The sequence below is a fragment of the Trachymyrmex septentrionalis genome, unplaced genomic scaffold (genome assembly GCF_001594115.1).
Source record: "Trachymyrmex septentrionalis isolate Tsep2-gDNA-1 unplaced genomic scaffold, Tsep1.0 scaffold25, whole genome shotgun sequence".
Lineage (NCBI taxonomy): Eukaryota > Metazoa > Arthropoda > Insecta > Hymenoptera > Formicidae > Trachymyrmex > Trachymyrmex septentrionalis.
Genome location: NW_017305408.1, coordinates 1,816,987 through 1,841,779, shown reverse-complemented (window position 1 = coordinate 1,841,779; position 24,793 = coordinate 1,816,987). Strand labels below are relative to the sequence as shown.

General features: G+C 32.5%; 4 protein-coding genes and 1 pseudogene across 9 annotated transcripts in view; 4 read left to right on the top strand and 1 right to left on the bottom strand.

Moving 5' to 3' along the window:
- Nucleotides 1–2,097: 2,097 nt before the first annotated feature.
- On the bottom strand, nt 2,098–8,125 carry LOC108748999 (gastrula zinc finger protein XlCGF57.1-like). 5 transcript variants are annotated; one of them, XM_018487479.1, is made up of 16 exons: nt 8,072–8,125; nt 7,722–7,990; nt 7,477–7,648; nt 6,892–7,043; nt 6,216–6,815; nt 6,004–6,142; nt 5,458–5,520; nt 5,308–5,373; nt 4,944–5,011; nt 4,699–4,825; nt 4,325–4,619; nt 4,062–4,164; nt 3,691–3,954; nt 3,074–3,395; nt 2,607–2,950; nt 2,098–2,386 (listed from the first exon to the last, which is right to left on the bottom strand). In XM_018487479.1, the coding sequence occupies exons 6-16, from the start codon at nt 6,026–6,028 to the stop codon at nt 2,144–2,146; spliced, it is 1,920 nt and encodes a 639-aa protein (XP_018342981.1). In that variant the 5' UTR covers nt 6,029–6,142; nt 6,216–6,815; nt 6,892–7,043; nt 7,477–7,648; nt 7,722–7,990; nt 8,072–8,125; the 3' UTR covers nt 2,098–2,143. The 5 variants fall into 5 exon arrangements, with proteins under 5 accessions (XP_018342981.1, XP_018342980.1, XP_018342979.1 ...); XM_018487478.1 differs by having other exon boundaries at nt 2,144–2,386; nt 6,216–6,702; XM_018487477.1 differs by having other exon boundaries at nt 2,144–2,386; nt 7,516–7,648.
- Nucleotides 8,126–8,496: 371 nt separating this feature from the next.
- Nucleotides 8,497–10,593, top strand: LOC108749000 (ataxin-7-like protein 3). Its single transcript, XM_018487480.1, has 3 exons — nt 8,497–8,564; nt 8,973–9,226; nt 9,545–10,593. The coding sequence occupies exons 2-3, from the start codon at nt 9,010–9,012 to the stop codon at nt 10,360–10,362; spliced, it is 1,035 nt and encodes a 344-aa protein (XP_018342982.1). The 5' UTR covers nt 8,497–8,564; nt 8,973–9,009; the 3' UTR covers nt 10,363–10,593.
- Nucleotides 10,594–11,298: 705 nt separating this feature from the next.
- LOC108748914 (serine protease easter-like) lies at nt 11,299–19,596 on the top strand. The gene is made up of 8 exons (XM_018487332.1): nt 11,299–11,378; nt 11,464–11,533; nt 11,915–12,149; nt 12,756–12,946; nt 13,053–13,151; nt 13,594–13,912; nt 18,217–18,614; nt 18,792–19,596. The coding sequence occupies exons 2-8, from the start codon at nt 11,476–11,478 to the stop codon at nt 19,502–19,504; spliced, it is 2,013 nt and encodes a 670-aa protein (XP_018342834.1). The 5' UTR covers nt 11,299–11,378; nt 11,464–11,475; the 3' UTR covers nt 19,505–19,596.
- Nucleotides 19,597–22,132: 2,536 nt separating this feature from the next.
- Nucleotides 22,133–24,793, top strand: part of LOC108748912 (serine protease easter-like) — a 9,877-nt gene continuing 7,216 nt past the window's right edge. Inside the window, exons 1-2 of one of the 2 annotated variants that reach the window (XM_018487329.1) lie at nt 22,133–22,332; nt 22,735–22,772. In XM_018487329.1, the coding sequence (XP_018342831.1) occupies nt 22,257–22,332; nt 22,735–22,772 (114 nt within the window). In that variant the 5' untranslated portion in view covers nt 22,133–22,256. The remainder of the gene's footprint in view (nt 22,333–22,734; nt 22,773–24,793) is intronic. The other variant, XM_018487331.1, reaches the window with a different exon arrangement.
- Nucleotides 24,429–24,793, top strand: part of LOC108748913 — a 1,281-nt pseudogene continuing 916 nt past the window's right edge.

Genomic DNA, 24,793 nt, shown 5'->3' with positions numbered 1-24,793 from the left:
ATATGAGATAATGGCATTTCTGCTAAACTAATAAACGCTATCTATTAATTCCATCATAAATTTATCACTCTTGGATTAAAAACGATTTACTAGAAAGTTCATTATTCAATCATGTAGTCATTGTAAAAAAAGATTTTGGAATTTGGATGTCTTCAAGTTTCATTGAAATGAGCCTTTAAACCTTGTTTATTATTTAATAAATAAATATTTAGCAATAAATTCTTCATGTAGTGATAGAGTAAAGTCACTACTAATAGAAAAATACGGATGTATGTTGAATTGCTTAATTGTAGAAGTTAGATTTAATGATCGTAAAACCGTAAGGCGTGGAAATCGTAATATGAGATACACAGGATATTTCTAATAGAAAATAATCTATGCTCCTATGTCATATATATGAAAATCGTTGTTAAAGTATAAATGTTATTATACAATAGTAAAAAGAACAATCGTAATGAACATCGAGTGCCTATTTCTGAAATGCTTGATTCGAACCACCTGAAGACGAGTTCTGAGTATCTATCGCATGCTCATTTTTGCGCACGCTGGCTGTGTTTGTTTGTATTTTAAAAACATTAAATAAAGTTTTTTAATTGCAATATTATACTTTGCGTTTTATTATCGATTTCTCGGGATATCTCATATTAGAAGCACAATTTTTTTATTTTGCGATTTATTTGCTCACATTTCTTTATAATTAAAAAAAAAATAAAATTTGAAATAAATTTTATATATTATCTTACAGCTTATTAAATTTTCTTCCAAATGACCTATTATTTTTTTAAATTCTGCCCATAGACTTCTAGCATTTACCTAAAATAAACTCGATATCTCATAATAGGGGCCTTTTTTATGTATATAATACATATATATAGGCATACAGTGAGTGCAAAAAGTACAGAGAAAATATCTTTTAAAAAAACTATTTTTAAAAAATAAATATTAGCGAGAAATGAGTCATCGAATTGATGTCTCATCAATCGATATAAATACGATGATTTCAACATCAATTTGATATCGATTCGACATTTAATTGACGATCATTTCTTGTGTTGGATAATTAACAACTTATTCATAAAGAATAAAATAAACTGTACATTTCTTAAAATTATATATATCAAAAAGATGTGTATTAATTATACAAAATATATTATCTGAAAAATAAGCGGAATAAAACAATACAATTTTAAATTTCCGCTTGTTTAGAAGCTAAATTTTTTATCTGTACTTTTTGAGTTAAAAGTACAGATAAAAAATTTAGCTTCTAAAATCAAGAATACATGCGAAGCTTATTTGTTTATGTTAGAACAGAATGTATTCATTGTATAAAATTGTTAATTAATGTTTATTTTCTACAAATAAGACTTTGTTTTATAACAAATTTTCTTGTACAAATACTTTTTGCTCTCACAGTATGTGCGCGATAATATAAATCTTGTTTGTACATTAAATCATAATCAAAATCATGATTTCTCGAATAAGAATAATTGTAAATCTGATAACAAACTCGGTCAGTCGCATAACATCAAATTAATGCATACTAAAAACTGCTATATATGAAATTAGCAAAAATTAAATGTAAAAATATATGAATATCTTAAACAATTAAATAATAACATATTATTTAATAGAATATATATTATTTCATTATCGAAGTTGATTACATTATGTCATTGCATTTAGATATAAAGCAGCTTTTTCAATGTATTGTATATTATAATCCAATGTGGAGCGAGTGACCGAATTCACCATAATAGAAGTATCGAGCAATATGTATAACGTATAATAAACATGATGTATATCGATTAAAAATAAATCAATCTGATAATGATTTGCGCAAATAAAATTTAATTATATTATAATTTAATGCGTTAAAAGTTAACTTAAAATATTCAAAATGACACGCATTAAATTATAATATAATTAAATTATATACAAAGGTAAACTCGTATATAATTTTATTCACTAAACTTCAAACGTTTCAAATCAATTTACTGATTATGTTTTTTGATTGACATAGGTTCGTTACCCAAAACTCTCTTTTTTTTGTTTTTTATGTTTGCATAAATCTTAAAATATTCAAAAATAGTTCGCATAAATATTCAAAAAGGTATAATCGTCACTTGTAATATTTTTTTTGTTCCTAATTTTGATTAGATATTTCTAAAACGTGAAGAATGACATCGTCCACCGTTTTCGTTGTCAAGAGAGATTTCACTATTTCGTCATTCACCGTGTCGACGACGACAGTGAATAGAAGCTTGACGTTTTGTCGCAGCCTCTCAGTAAACACTACGTTGGCCTCCGATGTTATCGGCTCATGTCCGCATCTTCTGATTACAGCCTCGAGGACGTCTTGTATTGGAGCATCCGGCCAACCAAATAGCTGCCGGTATTAAATTAGCACAATTAATTTAAAGGATAATGTAATAAAATTAAATTAAATTAAAAAACTTATACCTGTAACATAAGTATAAATTTGGGCTCTCACGATAATAGCAATAAAGAAAGTTAAATATCTGACTTGTGAGTGAGAGCACTTAACAACGTGGTAATTCGTACGTAATAATAAAATTGTGTAAATATAAAGCTATGTAAGATTATACCTGTAATGTTTCCTCATCGATAAGTAATCTCAAAAGATCTACAATGGCTTTCAATAGCTCGTCGGTGGAGAGTCTTCTAGATTTGCCGGTTTTCATTTTGGCAGCAGCGGTCGATGCAATGTTGTACAACTGCGTTTGCAAATGTTTCTTCTCGACCTCGTTCATTACATCCTCCAACAGTTCCCGATGCTTCGCCCGAATGTGTCGCATCAGACAATCTTGTCGGATAAACACTCTATTGCATTCGACGCATGACTGGGGCGGTTCGCGTCTGTGAGTGTTGAGGTGTGCTTGCAACGATGATTTGACCGAAAAGGCCTTCGAACACTTGTCGCATTTGAACGCTGAAACGTAATACAAAAAGAAATTTGTGTATAATACAATAAAACAAGCAAAGCGTGCGACGTATTTCAAAAATATTATATTTTTTTGTAATAATTCCCTTTTATAATATAAATATGGCTTACGTTTGATGCCAGTGTGTAGCACTTTGTGTTTCATCATGTCCTCCTTTCGCATGAAACCCTTATCACAGACTTCACACGTAAATGGAATCGCTCCCTCATGTACGAACTTCTTGTGGATATTTAAACGCGCCTTCCGATTAAATGCCTTGTCGCACACATCACAGTAGAAACCATTTTCTCCAGTGTGATGGAACACATGTGCTCTTAATTGCGCTGCTTGAATGAACGATTTGCCACAATACTGACACACATGTGGTTTTTCACCCGTGTGCGTCCGTAGGTGACGATTCAGCGTTTCGCGAGCAGCAAATTTTCTTTGACACTGACAACACAAACACTTGTATTAGTATTCGCGTAAAAATGCATTAATAGAAATTAATTGCTTTTGTAAAGTTAAAACCACGTGTACTTTATGTATCTTGAAACCTCTTCAGTTCAGTATCGATTCATAGACAATTAAAAACTTACGAAAGCACATGTCCGTTCAGCTAGCTTGTAATATAAAATGACACAATAAAAGTTATTATTTCTATACTTAATCATCATCAAGAGAAATACGTAATATTAAGGAATTGTGTAAGTACTTGTATTGCATAAACTCGATAAAAAATACTTACATATTTACATTCAAACGGCTTCTCTCCAGTGTGTACACGACGATGCTTTTTCAGCGCGAGCGGCGACAGGAATGTCTTCGGACATAAATCGCATTGGACTGGTCGTTCTCCCGTATGCATACGTTCGTGTACCAACAATTGTTGGTATGTAAAAAATTCCTTTGGGCAATAGTTGCATTTCTTCTTTTGTCTTTGAGGCGTGCCCGCGTGAGTACGCAAGTGTTCCCGCAAGTTATCCTTACGCGTAAAGTCTTTCTTGCAAACCTACAACATCGTTTATTCGATCATTATAATGTCTAATTTTCTAGAATCTCTAATCATTATAATCTCTAATTTTTTAAAATTATCGTTATGGATAACCGCGTACTTACTTGACAACTGAATTTATTAAGTATGTTACCATGACAACCAGACTGCAGTATATGTCGATTTAAGTGATAGCTCCGAGAGAAATAAGTGTCGCAAGGATCACATCTAAAAATAAAATTTTGTATAAAAATATATATCTTAGACTGATTAATAAAAATTGTAGTAGAAAACGAGAGAAATTATTATGAAATATTGAGTTCGGATTTTATAATAATAATTTTACATTTAATGAAAATAACTTAAATGTATGCTGATATAAACATACTTAAAAATTTTACGATCTCCGTGTGTCGTATAGCGATGCTTATTTAAAGCTTTCTTATCACGAAAAGAAGAACCGCATTCATTGCATGTGCACGACTCGCAAATCCAATGTATGACTACATCGTGTCTTTCCAAAGATGCTTTTTTCTTAAAACTGAGATCACAATGTGAACATTTGTATTCTCCGCCGCTATGAGCCGTCTTTAAGTCTTCCGCACAGCAATGGCACTGCGTTTCAGGCACGGGTTTGATGAGAGGTTTCTCGTTGTTATTCTTTTGGCTCTTAGAATCCGAATCTAGGAGTATAGATAAATTGTAAGATTCTTTGTATTGTGAGAGTGAACAGATAATCTTGTTCAATGCATAACCACAAACCTTCAGCATTTAAAAGTGGATCATCTTCATCCTCTTCCTCTTCTTCTGAATCGTAACTTACTACATTACCAAGAATGTTGTTTGAGTCATCTTCCTCTCTGCATGTGTCTACATGCTTCTGCAACATCTGTTTTAGAATTATAAGACATAATTCATTAAAAGAAAGCATTCATTAAAAGAAAAGCATGAGAAAATAACAGATATATAAAATATAATCTTAAAAAAACTTAAAACTTATAACTTACATCCTTTGATTGGAAAATACGTTGACATGTCACACATTGATAATCGGTTACAATTGAAATAACCACACCTTAACAAAATAAAATAAAACATATTATCAAAACTATATTATGTGGTTTTGTGGAAATTACGAATATATTTATAATTTGTAAAAATTATGAATATATTTAAAGATATTCATACAAGATGTATCTTAAAATTTAGTTTTAAAAAAGTACACAGTTGCCAAAAATTAAAAACAATCTATGAACCTTATCAAAAATTGTACAATCATATTTAAGTTCTAAGACATCCTGAATTGTCTAAAAATGTCTAAGAACTTAATATGATTGTACATTTCTTAATGTATATACAAAATATAATTACCTTTCTTATTGTCAGTGGCTGTGCTGTCAGTTACAACTAAAGATTCATCTTGTGAGAGGTCCATGTCTGCAAAATCAGAATATTTATATTGTTTTAAATATTTAGAATTATTACAATATTAAACATTTTACTTCTGAATGATCAAATTACCAAACATAATCCCATTAGTTTCGTCCACAATTAGATCACTACACTCCTCAATCTTCAGAATTTCTGCAAGAAAAATTGTTGAGTTATTTAAAAGAAAGAAATTCCTGAACATAAATAACATATTAAATCAAATAAAATTAAGTTTATCAATTCTTGCGTAATCTTAACTTCCATATATTATTTTAATATGTATATTAATTCATTCACTAAAATCAAACTGTACTAATATATACGCAACTTTTCAGTCTTAATTATTTATTAGAAATTTAAATATAGAATAGAAATATAAAATAAAGAATATTTGGATAATATAATATATAATCTTTGCATAAATATATAAGAAAAAAAAAATATATATATATATATAAGAAGCTACATTTTACAAAGTTGGCTCTTCATGATTTGATTTTAATTTGTTTATTTGAGTAAAGTAGGGATACAAAATTTTATAATCTACCATACATAAACATTCGCAAATGATCTCGAAAGCACGTAATGTCCTATATCTCGCATTCATAAAGAGAAATCTAAGTCAATTTTACTCACCTATCTTCTCCATTCCATTTGCCATTGCGTCACGTAATAATTTCTATCTCTAATTTTCTTATTTAATTGTATGAAAGATTTTTCCTTTAGATAAACCAGTCTATTCTTACTTTCTGCTTTCATTCCATATTAAGAACATCTGCAAGCAATAAGTAACATTCTGAATATCAGTCACTCATATCCAAGGGACAATATCTAGTCATAAGGCCAACCTTGCGCTTTTGATTGAGATCCATGCAGACGAGTATGCGAAAAGGGAGAGCGAGCGAGTTTGCCCCTGAAGGAACAGGCCCTTTCATCAGTCCCGATGCTACGTAAAATGGCCTACGTCAAGGGGCGCGTCATCATCCTCCATGCGTCCGCTGTTTTCCGTGTTTTCTTTCTCAAGCGATCTTGTCTGCGTCACGTCGACGTTGAAAACGAGGAACAATCCTCCTCGGCGACAATCAATTAGTGATGGAGACCAATTTGTCAGAGCAAGAAACTTCGAACCATCCAAACGGACAAGCGTGGTGGTGTAATATTCCCACCACGGCAACAATAATTTGTTGCTTCTAGCCTGCTCGTTCGCTATTGGGTCATTTGGGTCTCGTAATGTCTCGTATACGCGACTTCAGCTTCAGTGGTGCTCAAATCCGCCTTCCTCCGAGAGAAAACACAAACAGGAGAACGGAAATCTCTGCATCTAGGAATCATCCTCTAAATAATATACGAAAATATAAATATAAAATTTTGCAAATTTCCTATTTCGTGCCATTACGTCAATTATGACGGATGTGCTTCCGACGAACTTAGATATTCTCACAAAATTCCTAAAAATTTGTTGCATTTTAGAGCCTGTATAGTCTTTAAAGATTAAATGTATATTTTAAAGAAAAAAGGATTTACCTCTGGATACTTTTCTGAATTTAAAAACTTTGCAGAGTCAACAATGCTTGAAAGTACGATTTACTCGCTTTAACTTTGATTGCGTTCGGCAGAACGTTTATTTTGCAACTGTTGGAAATTTTCTTCGTACTGATTGAATTATATTTTTAAACCTAGAAGAATAATCCTATCTCAGCAGACAATCATAAAACGGTTGCAAAATTATTGTATTCTGCAATCTTTGAATCATTCACGTATATTTCTCTATAGATTTGCCGCTTATCATAGCTCCTACTCAATCCAATATGCTCATTAAGGGCTCCGCACAATAAAAGGAACAGAGAACAGAGAACAGAGAACAGAGAACAGAGAATAAGAATATCAACCTAACAGAAATTATATATTGTGGAATACAGTTTCTGATAGGCTGAAATTTTTATTCTCTGTTCCTTTTATTGTGCGGAGCCCTTAGATGGCAGAAGCATGTTGGAGCATACAACGCGAACAAACCTTATATAACCTTATATTTCTCTATTTATGTACATACATTAGAATATATTATATTATATTATTATATATATTATATTATATTATTTATGTACATACATTAGAATATAGCGTTTCAAAAAGAAAAAGTTGGTTAACTTGTTGACGAAATCGCATCTCATGACAAGTCGCAGATATGGCTGCGGATTGGCTGTGGGATGTGAGATCACCTAAAGTTCCTAGAACTCCCAATTCGACGGCCAATCGACGACACGCTCGACGATCTCGAGTCCTAAAGCGCGTGCGAAATATACTAAAAATAAATATCTAAAATGTAATAATAAATAATTATTAACATATAATACCTATATAATATAGACATAGATATCTATATTAGTATCTACATTTCACGTTGAAATACAGATTTTCAATTATTCCTTAATACATTTCGAAAAGAATCGCCAATATTGCCTTCCTCCTCCTTTTTTCTCGGCATAGCTCCGGACGTTATTCATTCCGTAATTTCGGAGTAAGAAAACACGGTCATGTGGCTCTAAGATTTCTCCGCTCTGCTTCGCCTTTTCATCGCACGATTTACGGACCTTATAACGGGGTCCAAGAAGTACAATCAATGCTGTTGAATAATGAGATAATTATATAATAATTATCGGATATAATTATATAGAATTAATTAGATATTTATCTGTTCCCCTACTTGCACTTTCCTAGAAGGAGCTTTTCGCAGTGGGAAAGAAATCGAAAAGGTGCGTCTGCACGCACGGAGGGTGCGTCTGCGACTCGATGCGCAGCAATCGCTAATTGAGCGTTGTTTTCTTCGCGAAAGGGACCGAAGGGTTTTTCTTCAACCTCTATATATAAAGCTACGGGTAGAAATCGCCGTGCGAAGGGAGCGTGCTGTCATCGCTCGCGTCTTCCGACGCTCCGCATCCGTCATTCCGTCGACGGTCGACGGGCGACGCGACGAGGAACACGTGACGACTGGACGCGCATGTCGTCGCGCAGGTGTCGTCCGTAACCAAGAGCCAACGGAGCGGCGTCGGATATCGGCGGTGACGGCGCTCCGCACCGTCTTCTTCGCGGAGAACCGGAAGAACGAAAGACATCCGGTTGCTCCGCCATCTCGTCCCGACGGTACTCGCCCTGGATTGCCCTACGTCGCCAATTTGTTGCCGTTTCTCCCTTTTTAGGTTAGAACCCCCGTCCGCGCTATACCGGGTGTCCCGCAAGTATCGGCAAATATTTTTACCGATGTTCCCTCGACCGAAGCTCTGAGTTTCCTTATTAAATCTTCCGCGGGAAGAATTAATTTAATTTATTTATTTATTATCTATTTTATTATTGATTATTTATCAGAATTATTTATTAAGCTTGGAAAAGATAAGGTTTTTTGTTGTCATATTTTTGAATTTTGTATATACATATTTAAAAAACTGAATTTTGAGTACATGATTATTTATACAAGCTCGTTAATTTATTGTTAATTTTTGTGAATTTTAATATTTCTAAGTTATCTTAACGCGAGCCATCAGAAACTGGTGGAATTGATACCTTGATTAATCAGTCGCTAATTGTCCTTATATTTTTTCTCTATCCAGTCTAGATAGAAACAAATTGCTCAATCACAAATTCAGTATGTCTGTGACTGAGGAAAGGATCCAGGACTTGAATCGACGTTTCGTGGATTTCATGAGCAAGCCAGAGAATGTTGAAGCAGCCACAAAGGAAATTTACGAGGACTTGTTGGATGACGTTCTGATGGGTTTCGTATTCGACATACACCGTATAGCCAAGACTGGCAATTCCGACGTCGAAGAAGGCATTCCCGATGATAAATCCTACGCCATTGTCGGTACATACAAACATAACAAACTTTCAGTAATCACCCACAAGGAGTGTAATATTTATGCAAAACATTTTCTAAACATTTCAGCAAAATATTTTAGAAATACTGTACAAATATTGTAAGAAAAAGGCTATTTTAAAAACTCTAATTTCCTGGATTTATAATTCAAACAGATTTCTTGAAATATTTCTAAAATATTTCATGCTGTGTGGGCAGGGAGAGTTTCAGTCAAATGCTTGGGAAGATGGAATATTTCTAAGTCTATATATGTATACAACTTATGTAATTTTTTTCATTTAATGTAACTTTTATTTTCTGTATTAGATTCGCCCGGCCTAGACGTGTTCGGTCAGCACCCGATGAAGAAATCTCAGGAATGCAACTGTCCAAATTGCGAACGTGGTGTGGCAGCTTGTAGATTCGCTACTCATCTAGCAAAATGTATGGGCATGGGGAGGAACAGTTCGCGTATTGCATCGCTTCGTATCGCGAACAATTCCAAGGACCTGAACAACTACGGCGGAGTATTGAGCGACGACGATGACGACGTTGACTGGAGCCTGACCAACGATAGCGGCAACAAGCGTAAACGTCCACGCAAGGATCGCAACGGCGTGAACAAGCGTTCCAGCAAGCAGCAAAAGCAACAGAGCGCGGCCGGCGGTAGTGGCTCGCAGAGAAACGGCGAGACCACCAGTGTCGTCGGCAACGAACACAACGTGCACAGCAGCAACGAAAGCTCGCCATCGAATTACGAGAATATGTCACTCGTGGACAAGCGGGCGCTGCTCACGCAAATCTGCGGTGTCATGTCTGAGCACACGAAGAAGCTGTGCACCAGATCGGTACGATGTCCCCAGCACACCGACGAACAGCGCAGGGAGGTACGCGCCAATCTGGAGTCCAACGGTCAGGACAATTTGCATGTCGATGTGGATACGTACGAGGAGAACGACGGTCAAAATCTGCGAGACACATTGACGAGGTGGGACCGGGAGGGTTCCAGTCACTCTAGTCCAGCCGACTCTGCCTCGACCACGTCAACCTCGTCGATCAGCCGGAAACGAGAGACCAAATCCAAGGGCAAAGGAAAGGCCTCGTCGAAACGCGATCGCGGCTCTCCAATATCGCAGGGGGACTGAGGGGAGGGTTCATCTAAAATTGTTTCTCAGTCTAGAAGTGTTCCTCGGTTCAGGTTCACTTCCCGCCGACAAAGAAATATTGTACGATAATGTTCCTACGAGCTGTACATAGATTGAAGGGAGATTCTCCTTTGATGATTGCGAAGTTTGCGTAATACTTAATTCTAAATATTATCTACGGCGTCCTTTTGTAATTATTATTTTTAAGAAAATAAATAGCAGCGAATTGCAAAACGAAATGTAAGTGAGATACTTGTTACCTTTCCTAGACTTGCATATCTTATTTCATTTAATCTTCCGAGATATTGGTATCTTTCTAGCTTTCAAAAAGTTAATTGACTTACGAAAAGTGTCTTTTTCATATATTTCTTTTAAATTCTCGCGTTTTTTTTTTAATTCACGCATTTCTGATAAGTATAGAAATAATAATTGCGAAGGATTTAACATTTTGCCTGTTACCATCTAAACTTTTACTGTGTAGCAGTTTTATTATATAAATCTTTTATTGCCATAAAATATATATCATCGAGGCATTGAATTGCTATGCACTTACAAGATGTTTCTCCTTTCAATTAGGTGAATAAATTTCCATTATTATCTCTTATTTTCGAAGTTAACTTGAGTGTTTTATTTTACAATTGATTTAAAAATTATTAGTATACTATAATAAGTTTGATTATAAAAAATCAAGTTATGACGTACTTTTTGTAAGAAATATAACAATTTTTACTTTACATTTTGAGAAAAGAACTATAATAAATCAATATCCAGGAAAAGTATGGGCATCTTTGGAATATACTTCAAGCGCGCAATGGATAAACAGAATAATTAATATTATAGGTATACGTAACAGTTGCGGTGAATGGATTATAAAGATCTATCAGCTAAACCGTCATGCAATTTGCACGGTAGAGATAAGGTGGCGAACACGTAGAAGGTTAACGAATTAAACGATATCGAACGTAGTTCGAATAAAACACTCAACGAGGATTTTAGTGCAGAGATTGTGGATTACAGTAAGAAGAGAGATTCTAAAATATTGTATTGACAAAAGGATATAAAGAATATAAAAACTTGATTGCTTGTTCACTTGTTTTCCAGCTTTCAGGCAGGATGCAATACTCACTACTTTATATACTTGTACTTTCATGCAATACAGCATTCTCCACAAGTAAGTTTTCTATAATTTATCACAAATGAATGCATGAGTCGACGCAATATAAATTGAATCATACATTATATGAATAAAAGTAGTTCAAATTCTTAAAATAAATACTTAAACCAAATTTCTTCAAATATAATCTATAAAAAATTCAAATATAATATATCGCCTTTAATGTTAAATATAAATTTATAAATTATACGAGTATGTATAAGAAAGTCATAATAATTTTCCAAAAATATTTTAAATAAATAAAAAATCAAATTGTTATTTTTAAATTACATATAATTTATAGCAAATCTAAATGGCAACGAAAAGATTTTTATCAAGAAATTTTATTAAGTTCCTGTTAAAAGCACGTGACGTTATAATAAATTTAACGGTTTGTAGTCAATGTAAGACAACATCCTAGCTGGTCGTTACTGGAACAAAATAATTGCGGCAATTCCAACAGCGATCGCATTATTGGTGGCAAAAATGCGAGCCTCGGCGCGTATCCTTGGATCGCGAGAATAGGATACAGCATGCCGAATGCTAATGACTTAAGCTACAGATGCGGCGGTACAATAATTAATCGACGATACGTAGTCACGGCTGCCCATTGCGTAGTGAATCTACCTGAAAAGTACGTATAGAACAAATAAATAAATATAAAAAAATATTATTAAGAGAAAAAGAAAAAAAAATGAGACTTTTGCCATGTATTTTACTAAGTACAAGCGTTCGGAGTAATTATTTTTAGTCTTTGAGAAGAAATGAAAGAAGAAGTATTTCTTGATTAACCCATTAAGGACCGCTGGTCGATTTTTCAACCAAAAAAAAAGAAAAAAAAAAGATCAACTTTTTATATTGCTTTGGACCAATGGTCGCAAAATTGCCATTAAAACGATTTTAAATTTTGAGAAAAAAATTTCTCTTGGTCCTTAATGGATTAAACTGTATTAATTTGCAAATTATACAACAATTTCTGTGTTTATTAATCTGTTTAAAATAGAAATAACGGAGAGACGCTTCAGATTATTTGAGAATTTTTAATCTTAATTAAGAATTTAAATGTATATATTACGTTTCTGTAATTTATATATCCCCTATAGCAAAGTTGCACAAAAGTTGCAGCAACACTGCTGCAGTAGTAATATTATAGAGATTTTACAACGATATTGCTGCAAATTCTGTACTATATGGAATGTGACTTCATATTGTTTAATAAATATGGAGATATAAATCTAAGTTTCAAGGTTGGTGGAGTTCGTTTAGGCGAACACAACATCCTCACTGATCCCGATTGTGAGCAAGAATATTGTGCAGAGCCAGTGCAAGATTTCCTGCCCGAATCGATAATTGTCCACAAGAATTATAACAAGCCGGAATTCAAAAATGACATAGCCATAATACGATTGAACAAACCGGTGATTTATAACGGTGAGTTAGTTTGTAAACTAATTAATCTTCATTAATCAATTTCAATCGACTCAACTTTGGTTCTTATAAGTAAATCTGTTTCTCTTTCTTTACGATTTATACATAGAACACGTAAAGCCGATTTGCATAATGAATGGTGAACTCCTCAATAAGAACTTCGTCGGCGAAACAGCGGAGGTCGCCGGTTGGGGAATTTTTGATATCAGTAAGACATTTAAATTAATCTAAGCTAATAAATTAAACTTCATGTTTTTTTATACTTTTCCCTATATATCATAAAATTCATTTAAAAATAAGAATTTTCATCGTAAAGGTAGTTAAAGGAAAAACTCCTGAGTGGATTAAATTAATTGTTTTCTGAAAAATATATAGTCAATTTTCTATGTTAAAATAGCAAAGAGTTGATAGCTGAAATAACATTAGCGATTTGTTAAACCATCAAATCTTCATAGTTACAGATATTGAATTCGCGCAGGAAGTAAGTTATAGATTTGCTGTACCACTCAATTAATTTTTTTTCCGTGTCAGTTTTTAAATTCACGTTAAACCGATTGGTCTCATATTTATCTTCATATCTTTGTTTGAATCTTTGAATTTATACATTTTAATAATGTACTAAAAATTAAAAATCGTCTTATTATCAATAGATGATCCGAAACCTAGCACGATCCTGCAGACTGTCAAGCTGCCAATCGTCAAGATAGACGAATGTGTGGTGGCTTACAAGAGATATGCAGAAATATCGGAGGATCAGCAGATGTGCGTGGGTGGTGTTCCTGGTCACGATTCCTGTGGTGGTGATAGTGGTGGACCCTTGATGCAAGTGAACAGCCTGAATGGACCTCCTAAATACTACTTTATCGGCATCGTTTCCTTCGGCGCAAAATTGTGTGGCGCTTCCAAAACACCTGCTATCTACAGCAGGGTTGCGGCGTACATTACATGGATCTTGAACACCATGCATCCGTAAAAGTGTTTAGCTTTATCTGTAGAAAACAAATTCACAGCCTGCTTGGCGGAAAACTTGATGTTTAATTTTATTTAGATACGCAATCGATATTTTTTTATCTGGAACAATTAAAATCTGAATCTTGCAATTGTGATAAAAATGCTTGTCATTAATATTTTCAAACATAAATAAATCTGTAATAAATATATATTAAACGCATTATTATATTAAAAATAATTTATAACTAAAAGGAACAGTTGTAAAAATAAAGATTTTTCAATGGAAACTCAAATAGAATCGCAGAATTTTCCTATTTTACAAACATCTAAACATCACACTTTAGATAATTACTGCTGGAAATAATTATCCGGTAAAGTCGATTTAAAAATTCAGATCTAGAAGGAAGTTTATAATCTCGTAGGATTCCTTCATCTGCTCGCTCACAGTTTATTGTTTGTGGAACTAATTAACAAGGATACGTTGAATTAATTTAAGTCGTAAGTACGATTAGAATTTTGATTAGATCTAAAACGTATTTCTAAATTTACCCAAGCGAACTTGTTAAAATCGAACTTTGCGATCTTCTTGGAAATGCGACCGCAACTTCCGACCTTTTCGCGAAATTCATGTGTCATGTATGAGATGTATTATGATATATATATATATATATACTGCAAGTATATAACGTATAGTATATAACGTATTACAAAACACTCAGAGAAATCAGGGTGTTCCCATTTTGCGTTGTCAGATCTAGATTGCGTTAGTTAAATACGCAACATCATCGAGCTATTTTCCTCCAAGTACATCGAGGAATCTACATGAATCACTTTGCGGAAGCACGTCAATGCGTTTGTAATTACTCACAACTGCAACAATTAAATATAAAATGGAAACAATTTCTTCCGCGAATTTTTAGAACACATAATAGAACATTTCCTTCTTTTTCGGTGTACATCTATTGTAGAATCCCAGCAAACACCAATTTAAGTTACATACTAGTATAATGTAACTAAAATTGGTGTTAGTAGTAATTTTTTATTATATTCAACAATTAACTGTAATATTGTATGTCATATTACAGCTATATTGTTGAATGGGAAATTACATGTGATGTTGCACGTAACTTGATTTTTGCTGAGATAAGATTTAGATTACAGGAACTAATGCAGGAACAAGGCAAATCTAGCACAATTACTGTTTCATTTAATTTAGAAATTAATGCATATGTTGAAAGATACCTCGAGTACTTTTGCAAGTCAGTGCGTATAAGATACGATCTATATTACGCTATTATATGTTATAATTATATATGAATAGATAATGCGCATATTAAGATAATCAATTCGTTAGTCGGCTATTAACGTAATCTTAAGGTTATTGAGATAAAGACATGCTTATACCATTTGTTCACATTAATTTCACAATTCACAATTGTAAGACCAATTCTTCACGCTCAATTTCTTTATTGGCGAGATTGATGACATCAAGACACCTCCTTGAATTTATAATCCCCTCTTGGATTATAAATTTTTATGTAATACATATTTTGCGGAAAGAAGGAGAAAACTTCTACAATAGGATTATTCCAAAGAGAAGAGCATTTACATCTTTCAGAAATCCAGGATTTTCTCTCTCTAAATAATGCATTATTTTATTATGTTATATTTACGATAAACTGAATAACTGCATAACTGGAATAAATTATTTATAAATATTACAAGCATATACATATGAATTCTGTTTGTTAAATTATACAAAATTATATATGCAAAATAAATCTAATCATTTATAATAAATGTATATTAAAAAATATAATGTTGATAAGAAAGCAAATAATGGAAAAAGAAAATTGCCGCTAGTTAAATTAGAAATATATTGGAATTTACAGGGAAAAACCGAATCGGAGATTGCAAGGATCAGTCATTTTTGTAAGTACTAATATGTAACTGATATGCATCGTATATTAATTCAATATAAGTTACATATCAATACTATTGAGCTATTAGATCAAATAATATATTATAGTATATATCAACGTATATATATATATAATATTTAATAATTAACAGAATCTACTACAGAATTAACAGAATAGAATATAGAATTTTAGAGTAAACGAAAACTTACTCAAAATATAGTTACAGGAAAAAGTTTTACTCCTTTAATTCCTTTTATTCCTATTTCCTCAAAAAACGTCTGCGGTTTTAACTACAGATTACAGAAATAGAAATTTTTCCCGACCAATATCCGCTCCTGCTAATTAGCTTGGCGAAGCTTGTTGACAGCGATGGTGGGGACAGTTGCTGACCCTGGCTCTGGTCAACTCTATCATGGATATTATCGTCAGTTGATGTTCTGATCTGCGACAAAGCAGCCATAAAACAGAAGGAATTGCCGGAACCGAACGAGTCTTCGTTGTTAAAGTGTGCTGTGATCATCTTTTAGTATTCGGTTAATAATAACGAAATTGAATAATTTGTCGATAATGTCGACATCAATTTTTCTAGTGTCTCTTAAGTTCCTAGCGTTGCTGATCATTAGCATCAATGCACGTAAGTTGATTCTTCAAACTTTGATAGACATAACATTAATATTAGTTCAGAAACGTGTTGAAAGCTAATTTGTTCTAATTTATTATGGTCTTCGTTCATGTATGCTTTTCCGCATTCTAGAAAATATGAAAAATATCAAAAATACTTATATTTTTTACGTTCTTTAAATTTTTGTAGACATATAAATATATAAATATATAATTATATAAATATAATTTTTTTGTATAGACATTATTTGAATTCATTCGTTTCTTATACTTATATTTAAAAGACAAGATTACAAAGAATAACTAAAATTAATTCATTATAAGATTGCCCTTCCGCCCTTTCCGCTCTAATAAGCAGCGTAATATAAAGAAAATGACCCGGAGGGACAGCTCAGTATCAGGTTGCTCCTCGGCCTGATGACTGCAAGGTTTACGAAACATTGGCATTTCAAGAATGAATCTGGATATAGAAAAAAACCCGCAAAACGCATAATCTTTATATAGAAAGCACCCGTGGAAGCTTCAAGAATATCACTATAAGATTATTATAATGATTCGACTGAGAACAAATTAGTTTATGTACAAATAAATAACATTAGAAAAAAAATAAAAATACATTTAACAGATAATTTGCATGTACCATTAAACATTTTTGATAATTCGTTAAAAATTTTTTGTTTTTCTAGATTTAAAATTAAAATAACTTTTTCCAAAAAATGAATTTTTTACAAGTTTTAATTATTATATCCTAATTTCTAATTTTTTTAATAAATTCAGTAGTGTTTAATTATATTTTTCTCAAAGATAATTTCTCTATCTTCTAGTTTCTTTTTTACGTGGTGCACAAAAAAAAAGGCAAAGTGCTAATTGTATCAAAAGTTATGCTTGCGTAATGTACACAACATCAACAATTATAGATCAAATGTGCGTCTGAATTGCGTTTCGATAATTGCTCATATCTTAAATTTGACTTTATTACTGGAAGCTTAATCATAGCGAAACACGATTATTAATACGCGATCCACGACATTAATAATTAGTTATCAATATACGACACGCTTCCATAAAAATAAAATCAGATATCGGTTTTCGATTACATCTTTCGAATTGTATATGCAGTATTACGTCACCAAATTAATGGTTAACGTGGAGGATCAGGAAATATGCATAGTCAATGCGATTGAATCAGCATTGTTTGATTTCGCGCGTTGCAATACTTAGATAGATCTCTGAATTATAAACATTTCTCATTATCTAATACAATAATTTATATTGTATATTTCTCATTATCTAATACAATAATTTATATTGTATATTAATGTAATTGTGCATCATTAATAATCCATTATAATATATTTACTTTTATATAAATAATACTGATATCATCTGTATTAAATTCTGAAAGAAAGTTCTACAAAGAAATCCTTACATAACCCAAAAAAAAAATGACTGACCAGTTTGTTGACTAGAAATTTTTGACATTCTAAATTCCAGACAAATACCGAGAATAAAAAACATTGTATGCATTATTAAAACGATGCGATTATGCAAAGTTATTATCTCTTTTAACTCAAGAAAGCTTTTCGACATAAATCACTAAATAAAAGATCACGATATTTTTTATAAAAGAAAATTAACTTAAAATTAATTTATTGGATATAAAATAAACATATCTCATTGTCAGTAATTCTAATAAAAATAATATGTCTTCTTATTCTTATTAATATTCTTTTATCCTGACGTCTCATTTCTATGTTTCGCAGAGTACCGAAGCCCGAGAGATCAGTGTACGGTGGACAGCCAGGTGGGAACATGCATAAATGCACGTGATTGTACATTAGTGTCGAACATTCTGCAGCAATCGCGGGAGCAGGCCATCAACTACCTGAGACGCAATCATTGCGGTTTCGAGGGCTCAAATCCTTTGGTGTGCTGTGTCAACACCGCGAGCATCAGCACCCGTCCAAGCGGCGTCCTGACGAACCCTGGGACTACATCGAATCCGAATAGGAACTCGGAATCATCCTCTTCGCCTATCGAAAATGTCCAGATAGACCTGGCAAATAATCCATTGCTGTCGAACGAATGCGGTCGCGACCTGTCGCAGAGGATTGTCGGTGGCGAACGTACTGACCTGGACGAGTTTCCTTGGATGGCGCTGGTGGAATATCAAAAGCGTGAGTAGAAATAAATAAATTATTAATTAATTAAAGATATATAAAGTCTTAAATAAGTTGTCATTTTATCATATGAACAGTTAATCTTATAATATATATAATATAATTCGATGTAAATTTAATTGTTAAAAGTACATATTTTTATATCAGTGGTATCATTTGAATTTGATATTACAGCAAATGGTAGAACGACAGCATGCGGCGGTGTTTTAATAAGTAAACGCTATGTCCTTACTGCCGCTCATTGCGTCAAAGGGAAGGACTTACCAGCCAACTGGCGCCTGTCCAGCGTCCGCTTAGGTGAATACAATACCGACACCGAGAGGGATTGCATACCGGATGGTCAAAATAGTGAGATATGTGCCGATGATCCAATAACCGTAGGTGTGGAAGAACAAATCGCTCATGAAAATTACCAGCCCACTTCGCGGAATCAACGTTATGATATTGCATTACTACGTCTGAGCCATGACGTGCCGTTCACAAGGTACATTCAGCCTATCTGCTTGCCGTCCAATTCGTCGCTCGGCGGCAAGCTCTTTGTAGCCGGTTGGGGCAAGACGGAAACCAGCTCGGCTTCAAATATTAAATTGAAGTTAGCCTTACCTTTGGCGGAGCAGAGCCTGTGCGATCAAACTTACGTCAGCGCTGGAGTTCGGCTGGGACTAGGGCAGATCTGTGCAGGTGGTCAGAGAGGCAAAGACTCGTGTCGGGGTGATTCGGGTGGTCCCCTGATGGCCCTCGAAAGAATCGCCGATGGTACCGGCAAATGGACTGCTGTAGGCGTTGTATCCTTTGGACCATCGCCCTGCGGCATGCAGGGATGGCCTGGCGTATACACGAAAGTATCAGACTTCGTTCCCTGGATTCTTAACAATATGAGGCGATAAATGAGACACTACATTATTTACGAAGAAAGATATCTCTTGGCTATTGCTTGCGAATGATTTTTTAAAGAAGAAATTAATGAATAAAATGCGAAAAAAAGATTTTAATTGTGATAAATAAATTTTATATATTAATAAGATAAAAGATGAGATTGTCATTATAAAATAACAATTTTTTTTTCTTTCCCTCCCTTTGTTTTCCATATATATATATATCATGTATATATATTTCATGTATAAAAGGCTCATAACATACTTAATAATGTGACGTTAATTGCTCATTCATTTTACCTGTATTTATATTGACATGTTTAATAGCAATAATACTTACAAATATTCGTAGCAAGTTTTATTCAAATACAAAGTGCAATAAATCTAATATAAAATTCACGATATTGACAACAAATGATAAAGAAGTCAATATTCACAAAGGAGTTATGAAGCATAAAGGAGTTATGCTTTTAAGAACGACAATATATGTGTAAAAAAGTATTTTTTAAGTTTGTAATAACACTTATAATAAAGACCAATTAAAATTTTCTATTAATTGTATTAAATTAATAATTACCTTTTTTTTCAGCGTATTATTCTCCTGTTTCTCTTTTATTGTCCTAACATCGATGAATAATTTGTTTGCCTTTGAATTATAATGGTTTTCACAATAGTGATATTTTTTTTTAAATTACATTATTTTTCTTAGTATTATTCTCGTATTTTTATAGAGATCACTCTTTCATCATAATGTGAATCCTTGATGCGTATTGCATAAAATTTATATTTCTAGGAAACGTCATCATTTAATCATCAAGAAGTTGCAACACATTATTTATAATCTACTTATTTGCACTTTATCTAACTAATATAAAAAATTAAATCGATTTCTTGGTAATTCCACCTTCTTTTAAAGAAAGTAGTAAAAAATCGCGAATTGTCGAATCGCAAAACTATTATGATCATTAATTACGTAATTCAATATACATATTTTTATTTTCCAGAGGTAATAAAACGAGCGGGGTTACTATGGAATATGACCTATTGATTGATATATAACGTTGTAACAGTTTATCTTACGCAACTTCGAAAAGCACGGACTGTATTACTTGTACCAAGGACTGTACTAGAAAATAAAAAATTCATTAATTAAAATATTTTATTAATTACCTGAGATACCGTTAATAAATCATAAATATTAAAAATTTCTCTTGCAAAATATTATTTTAAGAAGACACGACAAACAGAAAACTTTCTTCTCGAGCTTTGCGAGAGAATAATACTTGAGAATTACAGTGGACGATTAATTGCTGCTAATCATGTGCCATTAATTTGTTAACGTATTAATCTTCCGAAGTGAAATGCTTTTTCAATATCACTAGCAAAGGAATCTTCGTATTTTGTTACAGTCATAGATTATGACATATGTTTAAAAATTTTGTTGAATTAAATAACAAATAAGTAAAGAAATTTAATACGTAGCAAGCAACATCTTTTCTAGTCAGTTTGGAGAAAGATATTTCGCCGTAATTTTCTTCAAGTGTCAACCAATAACTAATAGTTGCATATTTTAACAGAACAACATACATCCCTGCAAGAGTTCGATCACGCAGCAATATTATCTTGGGAAACTCCCGGTGATTATAAAAATCACGATGTTTATTTTTTATCAATCTTTTCTGGCGAGATTTGTTGTAATTATCGTCTTCCGAACGAAAATAACTTTTAATATGTTTCCATATCCAATTAGCTTTTTCTCTTTCTTTCTCTATAATTGTAGCCTTTCATTTCTTATATCTTCTCTTCAAGTATGGCTTTCAGGAAAGATTCCGGCGACGCCAATTCGCCTTTTAATTTTATATATAAATGACATATTAATTTCTGTCCTAAAAGAAGAATGATGATTATGTCGCTTACATTTTCATTTTAGTGATTAACTTATGTTTCTTTCTTCCGTGAAATTATGCTGACGCCGTCAATTAATGATGATAGAGACAGATGTATATATGAATATTTATATGTTTATTAGTCCGACTTTTATGATATTAAAACTGGGAATAACACCATTCTAGAAATTGTTGATAAAAAACATTTGTATGTTTAGTGATCAAAACTAATTGCACCATTTTTTAAATGTAAGTGATAGAGTAAGAGAAATTACAATATTTATAAAAATATAAATGTAAGAGATTGAATATTTAAAGTTTTAAATAAATACAAAATTAAAATTTCAAAATAAACAAATAATAAAATAATATAATGTATAAAATAAAATTTTATGATAATTCTTTTAACATAAATAATAAAAATCCTATCAGTAATTATTTTTATGAATGGAATATACATTGACATCAACATATCCAAAATTGTTAATTTATAAATAAAGAATATAAGTAAAAAATTCATAAAAGGGCAATGAAATTTTTTTAAAGGAAAGCTAACGCGATTCAGATTTTTCCAGCATTTTACGAATCCCGCGATAAGCTATAGTTGGAAAAGAATGATGACAAATGGATCATCACTAATAAATATCCCCACCGAATCAGATTAATAGGCCCAGCAAGTAGTGGATGAGCTTAGTTAATTGGTGATCAACCGATCAGTACTGGTTTTGATCTGACTTGTGGTACATCTCGACTTGAATGCGCAACGAGAATCATCGGAGCAAAACAGGAAAATCCCCGCTCGATTTTATCTGTAAGAGAAAGAAAAAGAGAGAAAGAAAAGAATTCCTATAAAACAAGATTGATTGGGGAAGAGTTACATGCTGATACCACAAATAAACATGATGTCCATCGGCTTATTCGTCTTTTTCCTCGTTTTAACAGCAATCGATGCACGTAAGTACACTTCATTAGACGTCAATTCGTTGCATTTGGATTCACAAAAGAATATCTCGTTTTTTCTTTAAGGTAGTTCTAACAGTTAATCTTTCCTTAATATTTTTTTTAAATCATGCACTTATTTTACATCGTAGGAACACATTTCGTACAATTAATTAACATATATTAACAATTAAATGCATCTATCTGATTCTAATTACACATTTATCAAGGCGCTTTTTCAAATAAAATTATTACTTAATTATTTAAGACATTTAAGATATTTTAAATTATATACAATATGTAGTTTGAAAATACAGGATTTATTCTAAACTTCGATAAGACCCGAATTTTATATATAAAAGGTTGTTGCTTAAGAAATATTAATTGATTAAATTGAACTATAATTTACCGTTACAGAGAATAAGTGTTCAAATAGTGATGCTAATTGCGTCAACATTCGCAAGTGTCCGGAAATCATATCTATCTTGACAAGTTCAGGCCAGCTTTCGGCAGAAACATTATAAACCCTTAGAAATTTGCAATGTGGTTTCGAAGGCAGCGACCCGAAAGTTTGTTGCGGCCAGGTAATTGAATATAACACATTAGTTTATCTACAATAATGTTAAGTTAAAATTAATTTACTATAATCTAAGTTAAAGTTACCTAACACATAATATAATCGATGATCTCTAATTTTAAAAATACAATTAAATCTAATATAATATAAAGCTAATTTAAAAAGTAAACAAATAAATAAAAAATTATAATTTATGTTTTATAAATTATAATTATAAATAGATACATATCTTTCGCGAATATGTTGTAACAACTTTGAATTGATAATTTTGCTTTTCTATTTGTTTCCTATTCTTTATTAATTACTTAAATACATTTATAAAAAGTTAAAAGATTATTAGCAGATTGATTATTGGTTCTCGTCGAGAACATCAGATTAATGCGTTTCGGAGTATTGTTCATCATTTTCCATGAAATATATCAAATTATATATACATCGCATGCTGTGGTATCATTAATGGTATATGTAATAATCTAATAAAGATGCACTGTTGTTGCGAACCATTTAATAATTTTTTCAAATAATTTTGAAACAAATTTCTGTGAACTCGACTTTCTTCTTTATCTTGATCTTGTTGACTCAAGCTTTTCCCGCAAAATCTAAAATTTATGAAATACTTTATTATATTCAATCAGTATTTTATTGTTGTCCAAGAGATTTTATTGCAATCAAAGTTCCTTTATAACTGTCTGACTTTTTTATTTTAGGTGTAATATTAGAAATATACTTTTCCAAACAAAGCAACGTTTTTACGGTCAATTTTAAAATATTTTAATGTCCATTCGTAAACGCGCATTTCATGTATATATGTACACACACACACACACACACACACACACACACATTTGCAGAACATAATAAAGTTCTCTTTAACTAGATATTGTTCGTCATTATAACATTGTTGAATTTCCGATTCCACACAAAAGTACATTAAATTTAAGTATTTTCAGTTTTTCCAATTTTTCTCTCTCTGTTAAATATTAATCTTTTTAATTATGTATCTTTGATAATAGGCACTAACAACAATACGACAGAGACTTCAGATCTAGAAAATCCACCAAATCCACCTGATATGACGAACCATCCGAATCTACGTCTGTTGAATCATACATTATGTGGGCCCATCGAAGATACGAAGTTACTCGGGGGCTACCAGACTAAAATTTTCCAACATCCGTGGATGGCGTTAATCTCATACGATACTGGAAAGCCCGATCCGGAGTTCCGTTGTGGCGGTACAGTCATCAACTCTCGTTACGTCCTTACCGCCGCTCATTGTGTCACTTTCCTTCCAACGGGTAAGAAGAAAACCATAAAGTTATGTTGATATAAGTGTGGCAAAAACTAAAATTAAGTTGTAAACTCGAAAAGAAAATTAAAATTTAATTTAAAAATAAAATTTGAAAGATTCTGAAGAAAGTTCGTTGTTCTTAATGGCTTTTCTTATAACTGGCATAAATATATGTAATCGTTATTCTCCAGGATTGCGACTGATAGGTGTCAGGGTAGGGATCATGACATAAGCAAGGAACGTGACTGCTATATGGACTACGAAGATCTCGTGAGAGGTATCAGGATTTCGGTGTGGAAAGCGTCGAGTTCCATCCGGAATACACGAGAACAAAGCTGCAAAATGACATCGCCCTAATCAGATTGAATAGTACAGTGGATTTCAGACCTCATAATGTCAAACCCATTTGTCTGCCTTTTGGCACTGCGACGACACCACATCATAAAAAAAGTGAGAATGATCTATATACTTCCATTCATAATTAGTTAACAATAATAAAAGAAGCAGCCAAAAAATTTAAGAGTTACATTTATTTTACTTCAAATCATTTAAATCTGCTATACTGATTGAACATTATAATTGGGAAGAGAAATTTCTAAATAATGTTT